The 25749-nt window shown below is 43.3% G+C and overlaps 1 protein-coding gene across 2 annotated transcripts in view; it reads right to left on the reverse strand.

Moving 5' to 3' along the window:
• PAFAH1B1 (platelet activating factor acetylhydrolase 1b regulatory subunit 1) overlaps nt 1-25749 on the reverse strand; it is a 117300-nt gene that overhangs the window by 44041 nt on the left and 47510 nt on the right. For both annotated transcript variants that reach the window (XM_056558455.1, XM_056558456.1), the window contains one exon: nt 25165-25366. In XM_056558455.1, coding sequence (XP_056414430.1) covers nt 25165-25196 — 32 coding nt within the window. In that variant the 5' untranslated portion in view covers nt 25197-25366. The remainder of the gene's footprint in view (nt 1-25164; nt 25367-25749) is intronic.

The raw sequence follows: 25749 nt of genomic DNA on the forward strand, positions 1-25749 counted from the left end.
TGCATGCACTTCTGCTACATGTCTTGATACCATGGAAATATGCCTAGAGTTAAAGTGGGGTATATCCTAAATATGTTTTCGGATGCGCACCTTCAAAGGGGTGGTGGTGCACCCCACATACTGCAGCCTGCAATCACGACAAGTGAGCACATAGACAACATTGGGTGTGTTGCGTACATTTTTCAGACAGCATACCTAAGCTAGTTATATCTTAAGGGTTTTTTTTTATATAAGGTACGGGGTATAACAGTACACAAGCATAGATATGTACCTTTAATAGTTATTACCTACATATTTTTGTATTACATGTTGGTATTATTTACAATTGTGTATGATTTTCCCTTTTCAATTGACTGTCTGAATGAGATCTTTTTTCAACATTATGGTTTTATAAGTATGAACATATAGAGGGACATTTATCAATGTTTGCTTATGTATTCTTTTTTTAGTAATTTTTTCCTTACTTTTTTTTGCTTATGTGTGACTTATTTATCAACTGGTTTCAGCCTGTTGATAATTTTTTCACGTGAGCAATTTTTCCTTTTTTACTTTGGTAGTAGCTTTTTCTGCTCCATGTTTGAGCTGGAGTAAATGTAGTCAATTTTTAACTCTGTTGCGACTGTCGCAGTTAAATACCTGACTACCCGTAGTCCATTTTAAAATTATTACTACGTAGTTAATTTTTGGAAAACTTGCTTTTCTCGGTTTCCAGTCAAAATGTTGCACGAAAAATAGCGTAGTCGCAGTTGCGACAATTATAGTAAAGAAAACCTGACTAAACCAGTTGATAAATGTCCATAATAGTTTTTAATGGCTTTGTATATATACTTTTGATTATATGATGTGGTACTCACATTCCATATTTTTACACTGCTCCATTCCATGCCACTGCGCTACTTGCACCTGCATGGTAATTGAGCGATAGGTGTGCACTGCACGGTGCAGACCAGGTGATTGGCTGATCCGATGCAGCGCTCCCTATTTAAGATTTGTACGTCTGCTTTTACTTTGTATGACTAAGGCTCTACATTCGGGCCAAATCGAGTCACTCTGTTTTCCATGTGCTGAAGCTATATTCTATAAAGAGCTTGCTTGATCTACCTGCGCTGGACATCTTCATTCTATTTTATCATAGTGGTAAATTTTTGTCAATACTTTACTTCAAATTTCAACAGTAATTTAAAAAAATTTCATGAAAATTTCTAAATCTGAATTTTTCAGGGACCAGTTCAGTTTTGATTTGGATTAGAAATACCCCATAAATTACCCCATTATAGAAACTGCACCCCTCAAAGTATTCAAAATGACATTCAGAAAGTTTGTTAACCCTTTAGGTGTTTCACAGGAATAGCAGCAAAGTGAAGGAGAGAATTCAAAAAAATATTCATTTTTTACACTCACTTGTAGACCCAGTTTTTGAATTTTTACTAGGGATAAAAGTAGAGAAATCTTCCCGAAAATTTGTAACCCCATTTTTCTTTAGTAAGGAAATACCTCATATGTGGATGTAAAGTGCTTTGTGGGTGCACTAGAGTGCTCAGAAGGGAAGGAGAGACAATGGCATTTTGGAGAGTGAATTTTGCTGAAATGGCTTTTGGGTGGCATGTCACATTTACGAAGCTCCTATGGTGCCATAAACGCATAAAAAACTGCAAATGTGCATTGTTCTGGGACCATTGGGGCTTTGTAAACACACGTGGCTTTCAATTCCGGCCAAATTTTCTCTCCAAAATCCCAATGGCGTTCCATCTCTTCTGAGCATTGTAGTTTGCCCGCAAAGCACTTTACATCAACATATGGGGTATGTTCTTACTCAGAAGAAATGGGGTTACAAATTTTGGGGGGCTTTTTTTTCCTATTTTCCCCTGTGAAATTGAAAAATTTAGGGTAACACCAGCATTTTAGTGAAACATTTTTTCTTCATTTTCCCATCCAACTTTAACGAAAATTCGTCAAACACCTGTGGGCTGTTAAGGCTCACTATACACCTTGTTACGCTCCGTTAGGGGTGTAGTTTTCAATGGGGTCACATGTGGGTATTTTTTTTGTTTGCATGTATGTCCGAACCACTGTAAAATCAGCCACCCCTGTGCAAATTTAGGCCTCAAACGTACATAGTGCGCTCTCACTCCTGAGCCTTGTTGTGCGTCCGCAGAGCATTTTACAACAGTGTAGGGGGTGTATATGTAGTGTTTTATCCTTTATTTTGTGTAGTGTTGTGTTTTTAGTGTACATTTGCACTAGCGGGAGTTTACGGTGAGTTTCCCGCTATGAGTTTGCGGTGCAGCAGAAAATTTTCCCGCAGCTCAAACCTGAAGCTGGAAACTCCCTGTAAACCCGCCCATGTGAATGTACCCTTAGGACAAACCTTTAGCTGTTGTAAAACTTGAAAAACATTTTTTTAAATGCACTAGTTTGATTAAAAAGTTTGAGACTTTTTCTTTTTTTCTTTTTTTTAAGCAGTACAATAATAGATCATGGGTATAATTTTAATCGTATTGACCCAACGAATAAAGACCACTTCATTTTTACCGTAAATTGTACAGCGCGAAAACGAAAGCTTCCACAATTAGCAAAATTGCATTTTTCTTAATTTCGCAACACAAAATGTTTTTTGTTGCACCATACATTTTATAGCAAAAATTATTAATGTCATTACAAAAGGACAACTGGTTGCGAAAAAAAGTTTTTGATTTTAGAAGGCGGAGGAGGAAAAGAAAGAAAATGCTTATTTAAGTTGGCCTGGTCCTTAAGGCCAAAATCGGCTTGGTCCTTAAGGGTTAAAACGTTCTCTTCTGACCCCTATATAAAACTTTCTTATTTTTCCATATATGGGGTTGTATAGGGGCTGATTTTTTTGCGCTGTGATCTGTATTTTTTTTATCAGTACCGTTTTAATTTGATGGGACTTTTTGGATTACTTTTTTGCTACATTAAGTGAACAATCAGCAATTCTGGCCTTTTTTTTTTACATTTACGCCATTGACTGTGCGGTTTCATTAACATTACATTTTAATAGTTCAGACATTTATGCACATGGCGTTACCAAATATGTTTATTTTTGTTAACTTTATTTTATTTGAAAAAAATAAAGGGGGGGGGGTGATTTAAACTTATTTAGGGGGAGGGGCTTTTTTTATTTATTGCCTTTATATTTTTAACAAATTTATTTTCACAATATTTTTTTGGCCCCATAGGGCAGTGTTTTCCATTTATGTGCCTTTAGATGTTGCAAATCTACAACTCCCAGCATGCCCAGACAGCCAATGGCTGTAGGGCATGCTGGGATTTGTAGTTTTGTAACAGCTGGAGACACACAGATGTAATTTTTTTACTTCTAGAAACTGATAATTGCCATGCTATAGGAACCTATAACACAGTACTGATCAGTGTTATCGGCGCTCCATTACCACAGGCTGCTAAGGCCTGCATTATTGGAGCACCGATTAGACAGGACAGACGAAGGTAGAGAACCTCCGCCCGTTTTCTCAGCTGATCGGTACCCAGCAGGTCCCCGCGGGTGTCCTGATCAGCTCCAATGAGCTACCGCAGATTGTTTTCGGCATTTTAGATTGCAGGGTCTAAAGAGTTCACATCACATGGATCAGCGATGTCCTGCATTAGCCAGTATGAAGTGAGCACAGCTCCTGGGGAATGAGGCAGTGTAGTGCCGGTGTGCAGTTCATATGAATTGCAAGCCACGCCCACCAAAATTATCAGCAGGAAATCCCCTTAGCCAAAAAGGCTGAAAAGGGCATTTTCGGCAGATAATTTTCGTTGCATCCCTAATGACAACCTTTGTGTAGATCATTTGCCCCAATACACACAATGTTAAGCAACATAGCAAAGATTCTGCATTAGCCCCAGTACCGACCCATTAAATTATAACACACTGTTCATTGATGAAGAACACTGGAATGGAACAGAAGTATTTACAGGTGAAACTCAAAAAATTAGATTATCGTGCCAAAGTCCATTGTATTTCAGTAATGCATCTTAAAAGGGAAGGAAGCATGAAGTGCTCCAAAATCTCCCGGTAGATAGATGCGTTGACCCTGGACTTAGGCTGCATTCACATCATGTTTTTGCAATACATTTCCCGTATCAGGTTTTTGATGAAAAACAGATTCCTCAAAACCGTACTAAAAACTATCAAAACATGTGTACAAATTTTAGAAAATGATGTCTGGGTGCATCCGTTTTTTTAAAGAAAAAACGTATACGTTTTTAACTTTTCACTCCATTATGAATAAAGTTTCACTTGTTTGAATGAAATTCTAAGAAAAAAAAAAAACTGTGCAAAGTCAAAAACCTTATGGTGCAAACCGGCTGGAACCCTTTGCACATACAGTTCTTTACGGTTCCCATTGATTCCATGGGGGGGGGGGGGGGGAAATCAGACAAAACCATACAAGACGCAAAACAAAACTGATGCATCGTTTGGCATACAGTTCTCAATGGAGAGTCAATGCATACAGTTTTCAATATGGTTCCATAAGGTTTTCAAATTAAAACGTGTACGGGATTGGTATTGTAAAAACGTGGTGTGAATGCACCCTTTATGAAGCACAGTGGACCAACACCAGCAGATTACATGGCTCCAAAAATCATAGTAATTTGGGGGGGGGGGGGCGCTTTCATGAGGCATAATCACCACAATTATGACAAATCACGGCTTGGACTATCTTGCTTTGCATGTAATGAGTCTCTCATATTTTAACCTCTTAAGGACCCAGGGCGTATGGATACGCCCTCACACTCTGGGCCTTAAGGACCCAGGGCGTATCCATAAGCCCTGGCGTTTTCCGGTCCCTGCCGCGCGCCAAGCAGAGATCGGAACCGGATGCCTGATGAAATCCTTCAGCAGGCATCCAGGGCAAACGCCGAGGGGGGCCATGTAGGCCGCAGATCCCAAGGGAAATCGCCCTTACGATCTGCGGCGATACCGGGCTGATCGGGTCTCTGGGACCCGACCGCACGGTAATTTTGCATGATCCCGGCTGTCATAGACAGCCAGGACCATGCTAAAGTATAGGAGCGAGGTGGCAAGCCTGCCACCTCCTCCGATCCCCTGCGATTCTTCGGTTAGTTAACCGACCAATCGCAGGGGGGGGGTTACTTACTCCCGCCCTGCCCGGCCCCTTCAAGTCCGGAGAGGACGGGAGGAAGACCGGAGGACGCGGCGGGGGACGGGGGAGTGCTGGGGCCCGGCCCCGGTACTTACCTCGTCCCTGAAGACCCGGATCCAGACGATGAAGACGGCTGCGGCGGCGGAGACAGGCGAGTTCCTCTTCAGCCGCGGTCGGGCCCTTTACAGCAATGCACGTCGCCGTAAAGCGACTGGGCATGCTGGGAGTTGCAGTTTTGCAACATCTGGAGGTCCACAGTTTGGAGAACACTGTGCCCTTCCAGATGTTGCAAAACTACACATCCTCAGCATGCCCTTACTGTCCAGGCATGCTGGGATTTGTAGTTCTGTAACATCTGGCCCTTCAGATGTTGCAGAACTACAACTCCCAGCATGCCTGGACAGTTTTGGCATACTGGGAGTTGAAGTTTTGCAACATCAGGAAGGGCACAGATTGGAAACCACTGTATTAGTGGTCTGCAAACTGTAGTCCTCCAGGTGTTGCAAAACTACAACTCCAAGAATGCTGGGAGTTGTAGTTCGGCAACATCTGGCTCTAAAGATGCTGCCGAACTACTACTTCCAGCATGCCTGAGAATGTTTGGGAGTTGTGGTTTCTTAACAACTGGAGGCACACTGGTTGGGAAACATTGTCTGTTTCCTAACTCAGTGTTTCCCAACCCGTGTGCCTGCAGCTGTTGCAAAACTATAACTACCAGTATGCACTGATAGACTGTGCATGCTGGGAGATGTAGTTTTGCAACAGCTGGAGGTCCCCCCCCTGTGAATGTACAGGGTACATTCACATGGGCAGGGGCTTACAGTGAGTATCAGGGTGCAAGTTTGCGATGCAGCAAATTTTGTGCGGCAGCTCAAACTCGCAGCGGGAAACTCGCTGTAACCCCCCCGCCCATGTGACTGTACCCTAAAAACACTACATTACACTAACACAAAATAAAATGAAAAGTAAAAAACACTACATGTACACATACCCCTACACAGCCCCCCTCCCCAATAAAAATGAAAAACGTCTGGTACGCCACTGTTTCCAAAATGGAGCCTCCAGCTGTTGCAAAACAACAACTCCCAGTATTGCTGGACAGCCGTTGACTGTCCAAACACGCTGGGAGTTTTGCAACAGCTGGAGGCACCCTGTTTGGAAATCACTGGCGTAGAATACTCCCTATATCCACCCCTATGCAAATCCCTAATTCAGGCCTCAAACGCACATGGCGCTCTCACTTTGGAGCCTTGTCGTATTTCAAGGCAACAGTTTAGGGCCACATATGGGGTATCGACGTACTCGGGAGAAATTGCCTAACAAATTTTGGGGGGCTTTTTCTCCTTTCACCCCTTATGAAAAGGGGAAGTTGGGGTCTACACCAGCATGTTAGTGTAAAAAAGGATAGTAGCAATTTTTGTGAGCGCTAAGAGCAGGTCATCCTCTTAGGTTGCTATGGTTACCCCAGTAATATCTTGATGATGGCGAATGAGTCGCCAGGGGCTCCATAATTCGGGAAAATAATGCTTTAGACAGGGGGACACCCCTGAAGAGTGCCACACTGAATAGATATGGGAGTGGGAGAGGGGGAAGGGAGTTGAGGTAAGTTAGAGGAGTGCAACACCCACAGGGCTTTCACAAAAGGGGCTCGAAAATTTCACAGCCCTCAGGACCCCAAACATATATTGCCAGGACACAGTCTAACAATTTTTCTATATGTGGCCCAACAGTGCTAACTGTGTATCCGTCTGTTGCCCACTGAACAATGTTCAGAACCTTGCGGATGTTGTCAGGTGCTTGCCTCCCTGGGATGAATCCTACTTGATCATTATGAACTAGAGTGGGGAAGGCATTATTAAGTCTGCGGGCAAGTATGGAGTAAAAAATCTTGGCATCTAAATTAATAAGGGATATGGTGCGGTAGTTGGACGGGAGTAGGAGATCTTTATGGGGTTTGGGAATGACAACTATAGAGGCCTGTAGGAATTTTTTGGGCATGGGGTCTCCGGACAGTATAGCATTACACAGAGCAGTAATATGAGGGACAAAAGAAGTGAACTTCTTAGAATACATTGTAGACAGACCATCGTGGCCCGGAGCCTTACCAAGTTTCAAGTCAGAAATCCCACTGGTCACCTCTTCTTCCATGGGGGGGGGGGGGGGGGGGGGGGGGGTAGAGGGCAAAGAGACAGGGTAGGAAAGCATCCACTTCAGACGAAGGAGAGGGTAGAGCGTTCAGCACAGTGAAGAATAGAAAGAGTGAAAGGTATCATATACGTGCAGGGTGAGAGGTGGACACCCGGTCTGACTTGAATAAGGTGCCCCTTATTTATATATTGCCAGGTTTGTTAGCCCACTTATAGTAGGAGGCTTTGGTCCACTGCAAAGCTTTCTCCATGGTGTCCAACAAGGTGGCATCCAGTTGCAACCTTGTGGATTTTATAGCTCTATATAAATAAGTAGTGGGATTCAGCTGGTGAGCAGTAATCAAGTGAGACAAGCAAGATTCTATCAGATTGCGCTTGGACTCTCACTTATCCTGAATCTCAAAGGCTTTATGAGTGGTCCAAATCCAACCTCTGCTTCTGGAGAATCATTAGCAGCAAAAAAGGTGGACAAGTCTTCTAGCTGGGTGCGGCTATGGGGACGGCACCATAGCTACTCATTGAGATGGCAAGAGTAGGGAGTGAGGCATCTGGTTCCAAATTGAAAGTGGGAAAAGACAACATCAAGATCAAACCATGCACAGTATATGTCTAGAGTATAGTAGATGGGATAGGCCCCTCTGGGTGATGTTTCTGCTCACCTAGAAAAGCCTTCTTGCGTTTTATTGGGGAGTTAAATCCCCAGACATTGTGGGATATTACACAACACATATGAAACAATAAGGGGGACTGTAGAGAAGGATTAGTGAGTAAGGAAAGAGAAGATAGAGCAATGGACCAAGGCAAAATTGTTTATGGAAACAAAGACATCTGGAACAGAACACTCAGGGAGGAGGATAGGGAAGGGGAAAAAGACAGTAAAAGAAACAGAACGCAATGCAACAAAAAGTAATAATCCTCGAGTGTTGACCACCGAGGGCGCTCCTCCTCCTCTCCTAGCCCTCGACACCACACAGGCATGTGTGACAACATGATAATTAATCCCACCAGAACACCTCGCCATAATAGGTAAGAAGCGATCAAATGGCCAGTGAGGTGTATTATAAGGTACAGCAATACTATTCCAACGTAAATAGAATAATACAACAGTAAATAAACATTAAGACAAGAACACGATCTCTGAAAACCTGAGTCTCGCATCTAATCAGGAGAAAAACTTGGCCAGCCAGAAGATCATAGGTGGACATAGGCGTAGAATGACACATCAGTCAATAGCCGGCAGGATAAAAGGACCCTTTAAACCAACTGTCAGGGAACATTTGGTGGTGTATAGAGTAGGGATCGACCGATTATCAGTTTGGCCGATATGAACGGCCGATAATCACTATTTTGGGCATTATCGGTATCGGCAATTACCTTGCCAATAAGCCGATAATGCCCCGCGACCGTTGCCCCCCCCCCCCCCATTGCCTCCCCCATCCCCGGTTTTATAATTGCCTGTTCCCGGGGTCCACACTTCTTCTGGCTCCTGCTGCGTTCTGCGTTACGCAATGACAAATGACGTGACGGTCAGTGCGCACAGTGCCCTCAGGAGGACGCCACTGGAGCCAGATGTAGAGTGGACCTCGGGAACAGGTAATTATAAAACCTCGTGGCGGCGGCAGTCTATGGCACCGCAAAAGCCACTTCAGTTCATTAATTTAAAGTGCCCGCTTTAAATCAATGATCTGCAGTGGTGTCGCGGGGGGATAAATAGTAGGGATTGACCAATGTCTTTTTTTAGGGCTGATACCGATAATCGTTGGAGGTTAGGGCCGATAGCCGATAACTTATACCGATATTCCGGTATAAGTTATCGGCTATATATCCCCCCGCGACACCGCTGCAGATCATTGATTTAAAGCGGGCGCTTTAAATCAATGAACTGCAGTGGCTTTTGCGGTGCCATAGGCCGCCGCCACCCGCTTCTCTCCCCCTGCCTGTCCGGGGGTCCCGAGTCCTATCACCGCCACCCCTACCGCCCCACCCCAGCCCCATTGCCTCTCCCATCCCCGGTTTTATAATTACCTGTTCCCGGGGCCAACGGTCCACTCTACATCTGGCTCCGGTGGCGTCCTCCTGAGCTGTCACTGTGCGCACTGACTGTGAAGTCACATCGCGCACATCACTCGTCATTGCGCACAGCATAACGCAGCAGGAGCCAGAAGCAGAGTGGGCCCCGGGAACAGGCAATTATAAAACCAGGGATGGGGGAGGCAATGGGGCCAGGGCGGTGCAGTGGGGGGTGCGACGCGGTGCGGCGGGTCTGGGGGGTTGGCGGTCGCGGTGCGGGGGGGGGAAGGGCATTATCGGCAAGGCAATTGCAGATACCGATAATGCCCAAAATAGTGATTATCGGCCGATAATTGGTCGATCCCTAATAAATAGCCGATAACTTATACCGGAATATCGGTATAAGTTATTGGCCATCGGCGCCAAACTCCACCGATTATCGGTATCGGTCCTAAAAAACGATATCGGTCGATCCCTAGTATAGGAAATAGATAGACAATACCCACCAGTCGGGTCCAGATACCATGAACAAACTAGTAGATAAAACTGGTAAAAACACAAGTCCAAATGGGGAGCACTATAATACTGAGGGGTGTAATACCAAAGTAGGTCTCATGAGGGCAATAAGAAGGGGGTATAGATTATCCTGTCAGGGTGGAAGTTCATCCCGGATTCTGTGGTTGAGTGTGGTGGCATTTACGAGGAGAAGCCAGCCAATTCCAGATTTGCTTAAGTTGCGACTGACGTCTTTGCAATGGCGGAGGATCTTCATAGGGAATATGTTCCCTGTGTAGGGTGTCCAGGGTTTCTGCGGGCGTTCGTACAGTGTAGGTCGATGCGTTAACCTGGAACTGCAGGCTAAAGGGGAACCTCCACCGTTATCTGATTTGTGCTTTCTGGAGTGCTAGGGTGACCGGACACCTATTGCGGCATCGCTCTGGAGTAGAAAGGGCCAGATCCGCATACAGGTGGACCAAGGGCAGCATGCCCGAGAGAGGGGAAACATTCCTGGTCGCCTGCAAGATACCTTCTCTCACCTCAGGGTAGTGGAGCCGGAGAACCACATCTCTGGGGACGTCAGCGTTCTTGGGCCTAGCCAGGGCCCTGTGGATTGTCCATACGGAGCAGAGACGGGTCAGATTGTGGCAGGTGAGCTTGAAACAGGCTGGTCACCATCCCCAGTATATCAGTCACCAACTCAGGTAAGACGTGTATACGGACATTAACCCTCCTAGACCTGTTCTCAAGGTCTTCTATCTTGAGTTCTAGTAGATCCAGTCCGTAACATGGTGATCGGCTTCAATGGTGTTTGCAAGCTCGCCCGCTCTGATCTCTATGTCTGCCACTCTATGTCCCAGTTTGCCCACCTGTCTCGTGAATTCTGTAACCGCTGAGGCCTTTAAACATGGCTTGAATATTGCAGAACAGGTCTGTGGGGTTAAGCGGGTCCGCCGGAGAGAGTAGCAGTGGAGAGGAGTCAGCAATGTCCTCTTCTTCTGGGGGCCCGGGTCAGGCACGCATGGGGGAGTCGGCGCCATCTTTGCTTTAGGCCCTGATCAGAACATGTCCGGGATAGTCTGCGATAACTATATCGGAGAGGTACCAGAAGTAGACTGTGCTTGCTTGGCCATCTTAGTAAGGTGCAGTGAAGAAATCACCGCTGAGGAGCTGCATTAACAGCACTTATAGAGGCCCGTTCTCAGTAGGTGGCACAGAGCTCACATAGGACACATCCTCACCAATGAGCTGCGCGCATGCGCCCACCTGTTATCACATTGTTTTGATCACATACAGTGACCATGTGCAGAGAATATGCACCTATGTGGTACAGTATCTTTTGAGTATAATAGATAAACCCAAAGCTCCACCAAAACTTTCATTTGGTTGAGTCAGTGGCTGACATTTTTCATTGTCTTTAGACTGTTTTTTGTGTCTAGAAAAGGCGCCAAAAAAAATAAAAATAAAATAAAAAAGCAGGGTTTCTTTGCGCCTTCTGGTTTACACATTTCTGCTGATTTCGGGTTAAAATCCACTGATTTTGGCAATACACATGATATGGAAGGGTTTTATGAACTGCGCCTTTTTGTGAAAAGGCGCACAAAACGCGCAAGGCCACTGAAAAGTCTCAAACGACACCAGCCCTGACTTAGTTTAGCTTTTTGGTGTTTGTGAAGAGAAATTTAAGAAAATGATTACCTGCACAAAATTTATCAATTGCTCTGTGACCATTTAATAAATTTGGTGCGCCTACACATTACCAGCACACACACACACACACACACACACACACACACACAAAAAAAAAAAATAAAAGGTGTAGAAAAAATGCATCATTGACACCTACAATGATAAATGCCGGCCAGTGTACTTAAAGGCTACGGATAGTTTGACACTGATTTTTCTTTTCTATGGTTCATTTGTTCCCCAAATGCAAAATAAAGCAATTTACTATTTAGTCTTAATTAAAAAAATTCCTACTAATTTGCTTCTGTGGAGTCTGAATAGATCTGTACCTAGCTGGAAAAGACCGACATTACCAGATACATTTAAGTAAAATAACTGTAGCAACCTGTGTCAGGCAGCTGCTGCAAAGGCAACCAATATCATGGGGTGCAATGAAAGGGGTATAACTGTACAGATCATACATGGAATAGAAAACTGCATTAAGTACAGGGAAGAAAGGTCTTTTCAATGATCTGTTTATACCCAAGACTATCTATAACAAGGGAGCATACTCGACACCTAGAGGAAAGAAATTTTCTACACCAGCACAGACGGGGGTTCTTTACTGTAAGAGCAGTGAGACTAAGGAAAACTCTGCCAGAGAAAGCTGTCACACTCAAAAAAGTACAGAAGGGGCTTCAATATATTTCTGGTAGGGTGCACCAATACTAGCTAATAGTGCAGGTGACACTCTGCGAAATTGTGTTAGTATACAATATCAGGGACTGAGAAAGTAAGACCCATCCTGATGTATTCACAGGAAATTAGTAGGTCTATACATTGTAGGTTTCTACATTGATCTCCAAAAGACAGATTAAGAAAACCATTGTAGATCAATATGCCATAGGAGTAACAATTGAGTCACATGACAATCATTTGGGACTGGAGCCAAAGTGCCACTAGTACGGTATATTACTCATGCTGTCAGTGTTTACAGTTGTGTCTGAGCCACCCCTATGCACAGGTAAATAATGGAAAAAAAACTTTCACATGTTATGGTAATTTGCCTCTATGTTGCAAGATAGAAATATAACAATAGGAGCAGGTTGCAATATGAGTATCAGTAAATGTGAAAATAAGTGAAAAATTTTTTTTTTTTTGCTTCAATAATATATTGCCCACTCCCACTATCAAAAAAGTGCCCTTGGCCATTAAACATTAATATATAGTTCACAGGGCAGCAACGCAAGTAAAAGTTACTCAATGAAAGAAAGGAAGCAAAGCATTTCAGACTCAGCGACTCCTAGAAAAATATTCCCACATTTTAAAATTCAAGTATAAGCAAAATAGAGGAAAAGTACAGAGAAATTATGTCTCAAATTCACAATAATCCTGAGCAATCTTTATTGCCCAACAGATGCATAAAACATGCAGCTGCTGAGGTGAAGCAGGCAAGGTCGGTTAGAGGTTGTGTCTGTCATGCATGTCGTCCTACACAGAAAAGCTGACATCTATACAAAGCATATTCAGCTTCTTTCTACAACTCACAGGGCAAAGGCCCTTTACAAACTCAGCTGGAGTCTGAATCAATACTGGAGGTTAATGGTCTTAGCTCTGGATAGACTGAGCACGATTCAGAAGGCAAATCGGAATAATGCTGCCCCACACCAGAGCACTTTACAATCATTTATATTCTCAAGACGTTTATTGATACATAAAGTGGTCATACCAGTTATGATATGTCACAAGCTTATATTTGACTAAATATCTAGATTTGGTTTTGGAATTCCAAACAGATGGCCTACAAGAATACATAGAGAGACTTCAGATCAGGACCTCTCCACAACACATACTAAAAAGCCTTGTGAAGGGAAAAAGTGCATATTAGTAATTGATAATATATTTTTAATTGTCGAAGATGAAATTCACACCAGACAGCAAGAGGTACAATGCAAGATTTATCTCAGATTTGCTGACATTGTTATCTGTATTTCTAGTAAAATCCTGTTACATTAAGGGTACCTTAACACTGGCAGATTACCTGCAGAATTTCCGCAGCTTATTTGCTGCAGAAAATCTGCTACCATTGAATTCAATGGGTCCGAAGGAAAATCTGCAAAACTGCCTCTATTGTGGATTTTCTGATGACCCATTGAAGTCAATGGCAACAAAATCAGCTGCGGATTTTCCACAGCAAATACACTGCGGAGATGCCACATGTAATCCACCCGTGTGAACGTACCCTTAAGCAAATCTTTCACCATGTTTTACCCTACAAGGCTGCTCACACTTTTATGGGTGTTTAACTCATCCTTCCCACCATGACCCAATTCCTAATTGTGCCCAGCAGCGAATGCTAATTGACTACCAAGTAGTCATCAGGGCCGTAACTAGTCACAGCCATTTGCCCGTGACCATGCCTCAGAGGGTGTGATTACCAGGCAAGGACTTTCCCAAGTAACTGAAGCCAGTCAGCTATCTTCAGGACATCCTTACACCTGGGTGGGACTGCCTTGACTGCAGTTAAAGAAAAGGATCGCAGTGCGACACCTTCTAGGCCTTTTATACTGCTGGCCAAGGCTATATCATACCTATTCAGGCAAACCGTGTGAACATCTGCCATGTCAGGGTGAGCCCAGGCTCCTCAAAAGGTGTTGCAAAGCTATCTTCACACTGTATTCCAGGCAGTTACATGCAGGCACAGTGATGCCCTGAAATCAACACTTTGGTGGCTGCAAAGATCCTAGCATGCCAATCAGGCCTACAGAAGTGTGATTACAGGCAAATTGGCATTAACTTGTTATGACTACTTGATAATCATTCGTATACGGTGCAGAACACAAAGTTATTTCTGTGGATTGCAAATAAGACTTAATATAAAAAGGAACAAAGGTAAGAATGATTATTGAAAAGTTCATAGCACGGTGTGGGAAGCCTTATAGGGAAAAACATGGTGAAGCTTCCCATTAACCCCTAGAGGATATGTAACATACATGTACGTCAGTGCTGCTTGATCCTTAGTGTACACTGATAAACATGTACATCGGTTTGTACAGTAACTCTATAAAGCAAGTGTAGGAGCTGCACTCGCTTCATAGACTGTAAGTGACTTCTATTAGCAGCCAGAACTCACATTAACCCCTTAAATGGGCACTGTCATGAAATCAAAAAATTGATATGTTGTAGTACTTAAGTACTACAACATTTCTCTAATCTACTTTAATTTGTTTTAAAATCACTTTTAAATTCAGCCACTAGGGGTCGCCCTCCTAGTGGCCGAATGCATTAGGCAGTGACGTCACTAGTGAATTTCGACTCGTTGAAGCCTGGCAACGAGTCGGAAATCATTCATTGCGGTGCTCGCTCCCGCCTGTCAATCAGACAGGCGGGAGTGAGCGCTTTGAAAGAAGAGGACGCCCGCAGCCTCCCTGGCAGGCCCCGGCTCCCGGCGACAGGTAAAAATATCTATGTTGTGTCTGTTTTCAATGTGTTTTTGTGCTTTTGCAGGGGGAGAGGGGGTTGTGGGTTGAGCGGCGCAGCGGGGCCAGGGGGGTTGAGAGCTGCACGGCGGGATGTGGATGTGCGGCCATTCACCTATACAGTATGCCTCCAGTTGATTCCCCACTACAACTCCCAGCATGCCCTGACAGCCAATAGATGTTAGGGCAAGCTGGAGGCGCCCTGTATAGGTGAACTACGGGCGGAAGTGTCGGCCCCAGCAGGCATCAGTGACGTGGTGCCTGCTGGGGAAGTCTGCCCGGTAGTGAGCACACTACCAGGCAGACAAAGGCATTTTTTAATATGTAAAAAAAAAAAACAATTTAAAGGGAGGGGGTTAGGGATAGATGGGTAATAGGCAGGGACAGAAAAAAGAAAAAAAGCGATGGTGGGAGCTACCCTTTAAGGACTGAGGGCGTATGGGTACGCACATGGGAATTTCTGTCCCCGCCGCTCGCTGGGCGGGGACCGGACCGGGGTGCCTGCTGATATCAGCAGGCACCCCGTGCAAACCCCTGGCAACCACCCCCATGTCGGCGATTGCAGCAAATCGCCGGTCAATTCAGAACAGTGGACCCCCCCCCCCCCCCCCCGAACAGTGGACCCCCCCCAGAACAGTGGACCCCACACGTGACCCCATTTTGGAAACTACACCCCTCATGTAATGTAATAAGGGGTACAGTGAGCATTTACGCCCCACAGGTGTCTGACAGATTTTTGGAACAGTGGTCTGTGAAAATGAAAAAATTTATTTTTCATTTGCACAGCCCACTGTTCCAAAGATCTGTCAAACGCCAGTGGGGTGTAAATACTCACTGCACCCCTTATTCAATTCTGTGAGGGGTGTAGTTTTCAAAATGGGGTCACAATGGTGGGGGGGTCCACTGTTCTGGCACCACAGGGGGCTTTGTACATGCACATGGCCTCCCACTTCTATTCCAACCGAATTCTCTTACCAAACACTCAATGGTGCTCCTCCTATTCTAAGCATTGTAGTTCGCCCACAGAGCACTTTACATCCACATATGGGGTATTTCCATACTCAGAAGAAATTGGGTTACAAATTTTGGGAGGCTTTTCCTCCAATTTCCCCTTGTGAAAATGAAAAATTTGGAGTAACACCAGCATTTTCACATCCAACTTTACTCACTCACGGTACCCCTTGTTACATTCCTTGAGGGGTGCAGTTTGCAAAATAGTATGCCATGTGTTTTCTTTTGCTGTTCTGGCACCATAGGGGAGTCCTAAATGTGACATGCCTCCCAAAAACCATTTCAGCTAAATTTTCTTTCCAAAAGCCAAATTTGACTCCTTCTCTGTAGTGCGCCTGCAGTGCTATTGATGTACACACATGGGGTATTTCCGTACTCAGAAGAGATGGGGTTACAAATGTTAAGGGGCATTTTCTCCTATAACCCCTTGTAAAAATTAAAAATTTGGGGGAAAACCAGCATTTTAGTGAAAAAAAAAATTTCATTTACACATCCAACTAATAAAAAGTCGTCAAACACCTATGGGGTGTTATAGCTCAGCGGACCCCTTGTTATGTTCCTTGAGGGGTGTAGTTTCCAAAATAGTATTTCAGGTTGGGATATTTTTGCTATTCTGGCACCATATGGGCATCCTAAATGTGACATGCCCCCCAAAAACCATTTCAGAAAAACTCGCTCTCCAAAATCCCATTGTTGCTCCTTCCCTTCTGAGCCTTGTAGTGCATACACAGAGCACTTGACATCCACATGTGAAGTATTTCCTTACTCGGGAGAAATTGGGTTACAAATTTTGGGGGTCTTTTTCTCCTTTTACCCCTTGTAAAATTTCAAAAACTGGGTCTACAAGAACATGCGAGTGAACATTTTGTGAACATGAAACATTTTGGGTAACACTAGCATTTTAGTGAAATTTCTTAATTTCTTTCTCATTTTCCCATCCAATTTTAAAGGAGTTCTCTAACCTAAAACTTTTAACCCCCGCTGTGCTCGGGCTGTAAAACTATACATAATAAACTTTCACTTACCTGCCTACGATCCCCCGTTGTTCTGATATCGCCGTCCCGTTCTCCGGTCCCTTCCACTTCCTGCGGGTCGGGCGACATCACTCTGCGCTCAGCCTATCAGCGGCCGCAGCAATGTCCCGTTGCGGCCGCTGATAGGCTGAGCGCAGAGTGAAGTCACCGACCCGCAGGAAGAGGAAGCTGACAGGGACCGGAGCACGGGCTGCGATATCGGAACAACGGGGGATCGTAGGCAGGTAAGTGAAAGTTTATTATGTATAGTTTTACAGCCCGGGCACAGCGGGGGATAAAAGATTTCAGTTGGTCAACTCCTTTAATGAAAATTCGTCAAACACCTGTGGGGTGTTAAGGCTCACTATACCCCTTACACGTTCCGTGAGGGTTGTAGTTTGCAAAATGGGGTCACATGTGGGTATTTATTTTTTTGCGTTTATGTCAGAACCGCTGTAAAATCAGCCACACCTGTGCAAGTCACCAATTTAGGCCTCAAATGTACATGGTGCGCTCTCACTCCTGAGCCTTGTTGTGCGCCCCCCGAGCATTTTACACCCACATATGGGGTATTTCCGTACTCAGGAGAAATTGCGTAACAAATTTTGGGGGTCTTTCCTTATACAGTGACCATTGTACAGTGATCTCCAAACTGTGACCCTCCAGATGTTGCAAAACTACAAATCCCAGCATGCCCAGACAGCAAACAGCTGTTTGGGCATGCTAGGAGTTGCAGTTTTGGAAGATCTGGAGGGATACAGTTTAGAGACCACTGTATAATGGTCCAGATGTTGCTAGGCAACTTACCGGCTTCCGTAGGATCCAGGGAGCCGTCCACTTCTGCCGCACGGACGCCGTTGCCCGCCGCCTCCGGATGGGCAAGTGGATCTTCGGCGCCTGGTCCCCTTAGTTTCCCCGTTCTGCCCCACCTATTGTGGGGAAAATTAAAGTTAAACCCCCCCCCCGATCTGCTATTAGTGGTAGTGTCTAGACCACCAATAGCAGGGATAGGAGGGGTAGCAGCCCTGCCACCTCACTCCTATCCCTTCAGGGGGATCGTAGGCGTCTTAGACAACCGCGATCCCCCTTATATTCCGGGTCACCATAGACCCGTATGACCCGGAATCTGCGCAAATCGCAAGTGTGAATTCACCTGTGATCTGCACCAATCGCCGACATGTGGGGGGGGGTCTAATGACCCCCTGGGCATTTGCACGGGGTGCCTGCTGATTGATATCAGCAGTCACCTCGGTCCAGTCCCCGCCGCACGCAGGGCGGGGATCGGGGTGACTGCTGATATCAATGGATACACCCTTCGTCCTTAAATACCAGGACGCAAGGGCGTATGCATACGCCCTTCGTTCCCAACAGGTTAACACACTTTCTGAATGTCATTTTGAATACTTGGGGGGTGCAGTTATTATAATGGGGTCATTTATGGGGCATTTCTAATATGAAGACCACTCAAATCCACTTCAAAACTGAACTGGCCCCTGAAAAATCCCGATTTTGAAAATTGTGTGAAAAATTTGAAAATTGCTGCTTAACTTTGAAGCTACGGAAGGTTTTGCCCCTCACCTCCGCTGAAAAGTGACCCTGTTCAGCTATTGCTACCTCTGGAGGGGTAAGAGATGCAATTGCACCATAAATAAAGAAACATTACAATTGTAATTCTGTATGCGTTAAAAATATAGTTGGCAAAGACTGAGAATTATTGTCGTAAGAACTGTCAACTGGACATTTATATGTCATTTTTTATTTCTTAATTTTCTTTATTTATGGGATGTCCCATTTTAAATGTTTCCTAACCTTGTTTTAATTTTACAAATACTACTTATATTACTGACAATATGGATATTATTGGAGTCACAAGGGCCCTGTGATTCAATCTTTTGAATTTTTACTATCTTGTATTTTCATAATAAAATATTAGTATGACCTAGGGGACTGTATTTCAAACACTTGCCAGCACTTTGGGTATAGGAGCTTGACAGTAACCTCGGTCATAGAGTGAATTAGTGAGCTGCACCCTCCCTTTTGCTATTTTATTTTGGTATACAACAGTTCCCATTTAAAAGGAGAGCAATGATGCAGGACAACTTATCCCCTATCCAAAGGATAAGAGAAGTGTCTAGTCACGGAGGTCCGACCACTGGTACGCTCCGCGATCTCCTGCACTGCACTCTGGCTCTGTTCTGGGGCATGTTGACCCTGCATGATGTGGCGGACAACAAGCCCCCCCTCCTCCCCCTCCATGTATCTCTACGGGAGTGCTGGAGATACCAGAACACTAGTATGTATTCTTTATGTTAACCATTTAGGTAATGGTTGTTTGTTTTCTATCTGTTGTGACATGGACCTACTTGCCAAGAGTATAATTTACTCTAGCAGTTGGATTGTTTGAACCTCTTGACTACAATGGTCGTACATATAAGTCCATAGCCGGCTCCCGCTGTACGATGTACGCTACTGAGCGCGCTTTATACCCGACAGGCCCCAGTTGCTATCAGCAACCAGGACTGCCGCTAATGCCGGACATCGCCGATCAAGCTGATGATTGCAGTGTCTTAACGATTAATGCCAGACAACGTTGATCACGACAGATGCAGGATACCTCTGCTCCTTCAGAGCGACATTTTGGTCACTTTATAGATCATTAAAAAAAATTTTTTTAAATCAAAAAGTCCCATCACAACAAAAATACAGATAAATACTATGGTGTAAAAAAAATAAGCTTTCATATATCCCCGCGTACGGAAAAAATAAAGCTATTAGGTGTCAGAAGAGGACAATTGTAAGCATAGTCATTTTCGTCCAAAGAGTTATAATTTTTGAACGTAGTAAAATAAAACAAAAAATAAAACTGGGGTAGATAATGTGTCATTTTTACCGAAAAGTCTAATGCATAGAAACGGAAGCATCCAAGTGTTACAATTTTTAGCCCCACAAATAATTTTTTGTTTCTCTGAAGATTTTGTGGCAAAATGAGTGATGTCATTAAAAAGTACAATTGGTGGTGCAAAACAGAGATGATTTTGAGAAGGGGAGGGGAAAAAGTTGAAAAAAAATTTCATGTTTGCACTTTTTTCCTCCTTTCTTGCTTATAGAAATAACAATCATTTTTGTAATTTCAGACTCATGAGCTCTTGGTTTTTTAGCACCACCAATTGTACCTTAACTACAACTTTCATGTTACCACCAAAGCTACAGTAAAAAAAAAAAAAAAAAAAAAATTGGAAAACAAAATATGCCATTTTGTAAATTTGGGGGGGGGCTTTAGTTTTTATGCAGTGCACTTTTGATACGAAAAAAAATATGACCATATCAATCTCTCTGGCAGAGTGTTCCATAATCTCACTGCTCTTACAGTTAAGAATCCTCGTCTGTGCCCGTGTACAAACCATTCTGTCCTCTAGGCCAGTGTTTCATAACCAGGGTGCCTCCAGATTAGGGATCGACCGATTATTGGTTTGGCCTATATTCACGATTTTTGACGTTATCCGTATCGGAATCCGATAATGTTGGTAACAGTGCATTGGTAACAGTGCATTGTCCTCTATTGCGTTTAAGGGGTTATCCAGGAAAAAAAACTTTTTTTTATATATCAACTGGCTCCAGAAAGTTAAACAGATTTGTAAATTACTTCTATTAAAAAATCTTAACTTCAGCAGCTCATAAGTACTGAAAGGATTGAGTTCTTTTCTGTTTAAGTGCTCTCTGATGACACGTGCCCAGTTTTAGAAGCAAATCCCCATAGCAAACCTCTTCTACTCTGTAGTTCCCGAGATAAGCAGAGATGTCAGCAGAGAGCAAGCGCTGTTGCTAGACAGAAAACAACTCAACTTCAGCAGCTGATAATTATTGAAAGGATTAAGATTTTTTTTTAATAGAAGTAATTTACAAATCTGTTTAACTTTCTGGAGCCAGTTGATATAGAAGAAAAAAAAAAGCTTTTTCCTGGAATACCCCTTTAACCTCTTTTATATAGCTTAGTATCTATCATCTGTTGATCCAAAGCACCAAATAATTTTCTACCGTTAATACGGTTTCCATTAATCCTTCATGATGACACCACCGTAACTACATATTTGGTGCAGTCATGAAGGAAGATGCAGTGGAATGAGGTATTCCCATCACAGGGTTTACTTTGTTCAGCCACTCTGCTTCCTTGCAGTGTTCGGCATGAGGAGCAGGCTGCTGGTGCCTGATTGACAGTTCAGGCAAGTGCCAGTATGGTGACATCAACCCAGCGCTTGCCTGAATGTGTGTGCCTCCACCTACATCCCTCCAATTGAAGTCTATGGAGGTAAGGGATGGATGGGACCAGGAGAGGGCATTATGATTCAGGTACACTAGCTCCTGGCCCTGGGCAGGAACAGAAGACTGGGCTCTGAGCTAGTGCCATTGCAGCAAGTTAGCAGTGATTGATGTATCCTTAGGCAATAAGCAGATGACAGTCAAGATAAAAAGAGGATCAGACCAGGTGAAGGGTTCATCTTTTATAAAAAAAAAAAATTTAAACTAAGTGTTATCCATGATGGGAGTACCCCTTTACCACTGAGTGCAGAGTTTTAAATTTTTACTTGAGTGAATTTTAGTGCAGATTCTAACTGTTGGTCAGAAGAGAATTGTAATAACAAGAGACAAATACTAGGATTATGCTGCCCCATCAGAGGGCAGCATAACCTAGTGATCGAGACGCTGAACAGAACGATTTAGGACTTGGATCCTTTTGTGCAACTATTCACCCGATATCCGGTATACTGAAGACACTGAGCACTGTGCAAAAGTCATCTCCATTACAATACGTGCACTCTTTGTAGTCCTCGAGGACCTGCTCCCTCCACCCATCAGTTACTGGTTACCTATGCCTATAATGCAGTGTTTCCAAACCAGGGTGCCTCGAAATGCTTCCGGAGATTCTGGGAGATGTAGTTTTTCGACAGCTGGAGGCACCCTGGTTGGAAAACTCTGCTATAAATGTGTATAGGGAGACAGCTGTCAAACATTCAGTGGGCAGAGGCAGCATCACGGTAAAGCACTTGTTCCCCTGTATCCCAGGAGAACAGCTGAAAAGTATTAAGCGATACATTTTCCATTCAGCGTCTCTTACCAATTTATGCTGCCCTTGTTTTCACGCTGTACACTTTACGGTAAAAATTACATATTCTCTTTATTCTCTGGGTCAATACGATTAAAATGGTACCCATGTTTACCTACATTTAAATTATTGTACTGCTTTAAAAAAAATTAAATCTCAAACTTTTTTTTTTTTTTTTACACAAAATCAGTACATATAAAATTGCCCTATTTTGACTACCTCTAACTTTCTTACTTTTCCATATTCAGGGATGTTTGACTGCTCATTTTTTGCACCATGATCTGTAGTTTGCTTTATTACCAGGTATGCAATGATGTGACTTTTTGATCGCTTTTTATAAAAAAAAATATTTTGCAGCCTGATGTGACAAAAAAAGCTGAAATTTTGGACTTTTTTTACGTTTACGCCATTCGCCGTAGGGGATCATTAACATTATATTTTTATAGTTTGGACATTTACACACGTGGCGATACCAAATATGTTTATCTTTTTTTAACGCTTTTGTATATTAATATGGGGAAAAGGGGAGAGTTAAAACTATTGGGGGGAGGGGCTTTTTCAAAAATAAATAGTCCCCATAGGGGACTATTTATAGCAATCACTAGACTGCTAATACTGTTCAGTGCTATGTATAGGGCATAGCACTGATCAGTATTACGTTTTCATTTTTTCCTCCTCGCCTTCTAAAAATCATAACACTTATATTTTCCTCCACAGACTAGTATGAGGGCTTGTTTTTTGCGCGACCAGTTGTCCTTTGTAATGACATAACTCATTATATCATAAAATGTATGGCGCAACCAAAAAACACTATTTTTGTGGGGAAATTAAAACGAAAAACGCAATTTTGCTAATTTTGGAAGGTTTCGTTTTCACGCCGTACAATTTATGGTAAAAATTACGTGTGTTCTTTATTCTGAGGGTCAATACGATTAAAATGATACCCATTATTATATACTTTTCTATTATTGTTGCGCTTAAAAAAAATCACAAACTTTTTAACCAAATTAGTACGTTTATAATCCCTTTATTTTGAGGACCTCTAACTTTTTATTTTTCCGTATAAGCGGCAGTATGGGGGCTCATTTTTTGCGCCATGATCTGTACTTTTTTTTGATACCACATTTGCATATAAAAAAAACTTCATAAATTTTTTATAATTTTTTTTTAAATAAAATGTATTAAAAAAGTAGGAATTTGGGATTTTTTTTTCGTTCACGCCGTTCACCGTACGGGATCATTAACATTTTATTTTAATAGTTCGGACATTTACGCACGTGGCGATATCAAATATGTCTATAAAAAAAAAATTTACGCTTTTTGGGGGTAAAATATGAAAAAATGGACGTTTTACTTTTTTATTGGGGGATGGGATTTTTTTTTTTACACTTGAATAGTCCCCATAGGGGACTATTCATAGTAATACCATGATTGCTAATACTGATCTGTTCTATGTATAGGACATAGAACAGATCAGTGTTATCGGTCATCTTCTGCTCTGGTCTGCTCGATCACAGACCAGAGCAGGAGACGCCGGGAGCCGGACGGAGGAAGGTGAGGGGACCTCCGTGCGGCGTTCTGAATGATTGGATCCCCGCAGCAGCGCTGCGGGCGATCCGATCATTCATTCAAATCGTGCACTGCCGCAGATGCCGGGATCTGTATTGATCCCGGCACCTGAGGGGTTAATGGCGGACGCCCGCGAGATCGCGAGCGTCGGCCATTGCCGGCGGGACCCTGGCTGCGATCAGCAGCCGGGATCAGCCGCGCTTGACACGGGCATCGCTCCGATGCCCGCGGTTATGCACAGGACGTAAATGTACGTCCTGGTGCGTTAAGTACCACCGCACCAGGACGTACATTTACGTCCTGCGTCCTTAAGGGGTTAAAGGGGGACTCCAGTGAAAAGCTTTTTTCTTTTAAATCAACTGGTGCGAGAAAGTTAAACATATTTGTAAATTACTTCTATTAAAAAATCTTAATCCTTCCAGTACTTATTAGCTGCTGAATGCTACAGAGGAAATTTCTTTTTTGGAACACTGATGACATCACGAGCACAGTGCTCTCTGCTGACATCTGTCCATTTTAGCAACCGTGCATGGCAGATATATGCTAAGGGCATTATAATGGCTTAGTGGTTAGCACTGCTGCCTTGCAGTGCTGGGGCCTTGGGTTCAAATCCCACTAAGGACAACAATAAAGACATTATTATTATAATAACGTCAGCAAAGAGCACTGTGCCCGTGATGTCATCAGAGAGCATTCCAAAAAGAAAAGAATTTCCTCTGTAGTATTCAGCAGCTAATAAGTACAGGAAGGATTAAGATTTTTTTAATAGAAGTAATTTACAAATCTGTAACTTTCCGGAGCCAGTTGATTTAAAAGAAAAAAGGTTTTCACCGGAGTACCCCTTTAAGGGGTTAAAAGAACTGCTGTGCTAGACTTTTAACTCCCCGTGCGGGCTGCAAAAACAAACAAAAAAATAAAAAAATAAACTTTAACTCGCCTTCCTACGTTCTGCCGATATCGGAGTCCCGTTCCTCCGGTGATGCTCTCCTTCCTGCTTCTTAGGCTCGGCCGCAGCGATGTCCCACAACCGGTGATAGGCTTAGCGCACGGTCATGTAAGGAGCCCAAGCAGCAGGCGGTGCCTGAGCTCCTTACATCAGTGCAACGGGGGAATGTAGGAAGGGGAGTTTTTTTTTTTTAAGTTTTCGCGTAGTTAAATGTCTAGTACCACAGCTTCACAGTTCTTTAAGCTAACATCACCTTCACTTTCTTATTTCTAAAAAGATTTAACGGCACAAGCTGCTTTTTCACCAAACAAACCAGCCAAGCTTGTTTCATTACTGTATCAAGTCTACTACACCCAGACTCAGCTGAAGGCTATGGGCAGGGCACAACAACACTGAGGTGGGACATTCCTGCACATCAGTCTAGTATTTATTAGCTCTACAACAGAGCTGAGCACTTTTATATAAAGCTTGACAGATGGGTTTACAGACTTGTTATTTCTTTCGTACAAGAGCTTATAATTGTAAAGACAGGTTAAGACTATGTCGGTAACATTTGCACATAAAAACATTTAAAACTGCTTTTCTAGGTAACTTACAGCTCATCGCGTTGCCTCTGTGACAGGACCATGATGAATTTAGTCCCAGAAACAATAGTGGTGGAGACCTTCAGGAGTTCACAAATCCTAAGGAACTCCGGATGTATGATGAATATGGCCACAGAGTGGCTTCAGCTATAAGACGCCACAAAAGAATTCCCGAAGAAAACTTTAGTCATTCAACACGGAAGGTTCATTCCACCTGGGGGAGAAAAGAAAACAAACAAAAACTTTGAGGATAAAGAAACCATATGGATGATAAAATTAACATAACCGTTTAAAATACAGATAAGCAAGTGAAATTACAAAAGTGCTTTCAAAGGGGTTATCTAGGAAAAGAAAAACAGAGCGTATTTCTTTCAAGAAAGCACCACACTAGTTGTTGATGTACTGTATTACACTAATTCAAGTGTATTTATAGTAGCTTTACTTTTGGATTAGAGAGATCTTCTATTTAGATACAAGTCCAATAAGAAGGAAGGCTTTTGACAGTAACAATTGAAGTTCTTAGAGTTCATTCACTATCACTCAGAAAATCAGTTTACCCCCTATTAAGAGTGAATAAAATATAATTTACTCTCACTA

This window comes from Hyla sarda, chromosome 2, assembly GCF_029499605.1.
Source record: "Hyla sarda isolate aHylSar1 chromosome 2, aHylSar1.hap1, whole genome shotgun sequence".
Classification (NCBI taxonomy): domain Eukaryota; kingdom Metazoa; phylum Chordata; class Amphibia; order Anura; family Hylidae; genus Hyla; species Hyla sarda.